The 1,660-nt window shown below is 62.2% G+C and overlaps 1 protein-coding gene across 1 annotated transcript; it reads left to right on the plus strand.

The window, feature by feature from the left end:
• Nucleotides 1–282: 282 nt before the first annotated feature.
• Nucleotides 283–1,416, plus strand: LOC116411745 (translation initiation factor IF-2-like). The gene has a single exon (XM_031904584.1). The coding sequence runs from the start codon at nt 283–285 to the stop codon at nt 1,414–1,416; it is 1,134 nt and encodes a 377-aa protein (XP_031760444.1).
• The last annotated feature ends 244 nt before the right edge of the window (nt 1,417–1,660 follow it).

Consider the following 1,660-nt stretch of genomic DNA (forward strand, 5'->3'; position numbering starts at 1 on the left):
CCATATTTAGTGATACACGCAAAATGAGCTATACTTGAAAAAAGGACAATTGTTTTAGTTATTAACATTTACTACAAAAAAGAAAGGCCCGGATACCGGGCACAGCATAGGAGGAGGGCCCACATGACAGGGCAGATAACGTGAGCGCCGATTGGGCAGCTCTGGGCACGGGTTAGCAGGGGTTAAAAAGGGGGAGCACAAGGAAGCGCCAAGCAGTGCGCGGGAAGACAGCGGGGTGAAGGACAGGGCAGCAGCTGCGCGAATCTGCATCTGCAACTCACCATGGAAGCGCTCCTCAGCAGACTGAGGGAGGAGGTGACCCGGAAAGGAGAAGGATGGCTGCGGCGGATCCTACAGCAGCCGGAGCCCGAGACATCTGAGGAGCGGAGTTTGCGGCCCCGCCGCGCCAGGCCCCCAGACCGGCTCAGTCCCTCACCAGCGCCAGCGACGGGAGGCCGCAGGCGCAGCGCCAGTCCGGGCCCTTCCCATCCGGCGCCTGGGAGCGCCACAGTGCACGGCAGGCAACCAGGTAGTGGGCCCCCCGAACCCCCTATAGCGCCAACGGAGGCGGCGGGCGACACACGGGGACTGGGCAGGAAGAGGCGGGCCACTTCCGGTTCAGCCGGGGGAACCCCACGCGGTGGGAGACAGCGGGCCCAGAAGGCCACAACACCAGGGGCAGTGAAAGGGCAGCAAAAAGGCGCAGCCAGCAGAGGCAGGAGGGCAAGCAGGCGAGCTTCCACCAGCCACCCCCCCCCGGAAGGCGAGGTGTGGAGGCAGGCACCCATAGTGCAGAGCACCCGACAGGACAGGCAGCAGGGGCGGGCAGGGGGGGATACCTCCCCTGCTCAGGCAGTTAGTAGGGGGCAGCGGCGCTCCTCACGGAGCAGGCAACCATCGCCCGATCCCCAGAGCCCAGAGGAATCCCCCTCAGACGGTAGCAGCAGCCCCTCTGGGAGAGAGGAAGCAGATGAGGGGACAAGCATGCACCAGAGGGTAGGAGGGAACCGCGCACGGCATAGGCAGTACCCAGCGGCGCCAGGCCAGTCGGCCAGCGCCAGGAGCATACCCCTCACTCAGCCGGCATCCCAGGCACAGCGGGAGCTGGGCGAGGAGGGCGGACAACGCGGGAGCAATGGGACAGACGGCACAGGCGACACCCAGGCATCTGGGTCTTCAGGTATACTTTTTCCCTCTGACCTCAGCCAATCACCTATTGTACCACTCACACAGCCAATTTCTACGCCGCAGGCGGGCACAGAAGGTACGTTAGGGCAATTCTTGTCGGAAATGAGGCAGCTTATGTCGCAGCTTAGCCAAAAGCAGCCATTGGATCACACACAAGGGGGGGGAGAGGGTACACAAGGGCCACAAAGGGGGGAAGTTGCCCCGGGAGCAGCCCAGTCCCAAACCTAACCCTCAAGTAGTAACATAGTGACAGGGGTGACGGAAGGAGCAGGCGGGGGGGCTACAGCAGCAGGGGATGGAACAGCAAAAAAAGGGGACAAACCAGTCCCGATGTCGGACGCTGCAAAGGGGCACGCCTACATTTGCTTTGAGGGCCCTTTGGGGGCCCACCTAAAGCCCGAAGTAAGGGAAAAAATCTGGAAGAGGGAGTACATAGACATCTTCACCCTGCTCCCCCTGGAGCGGTTTAGCG

The sequence above is a fragment of the Xenopus tropicalis genome, chromosome 6 (assembly GCF_000004195.4).
Source record: "Xenopus tropicalis strain Nigerian chromosome 6, UCB_Xtro_10.0, whole genome shotgun sequence".
NCBI lineage: Eukaryota > Metazoa > Chordata > Amphibia > Anura > Pipidae > Xenopus > Xenopus tropicalis.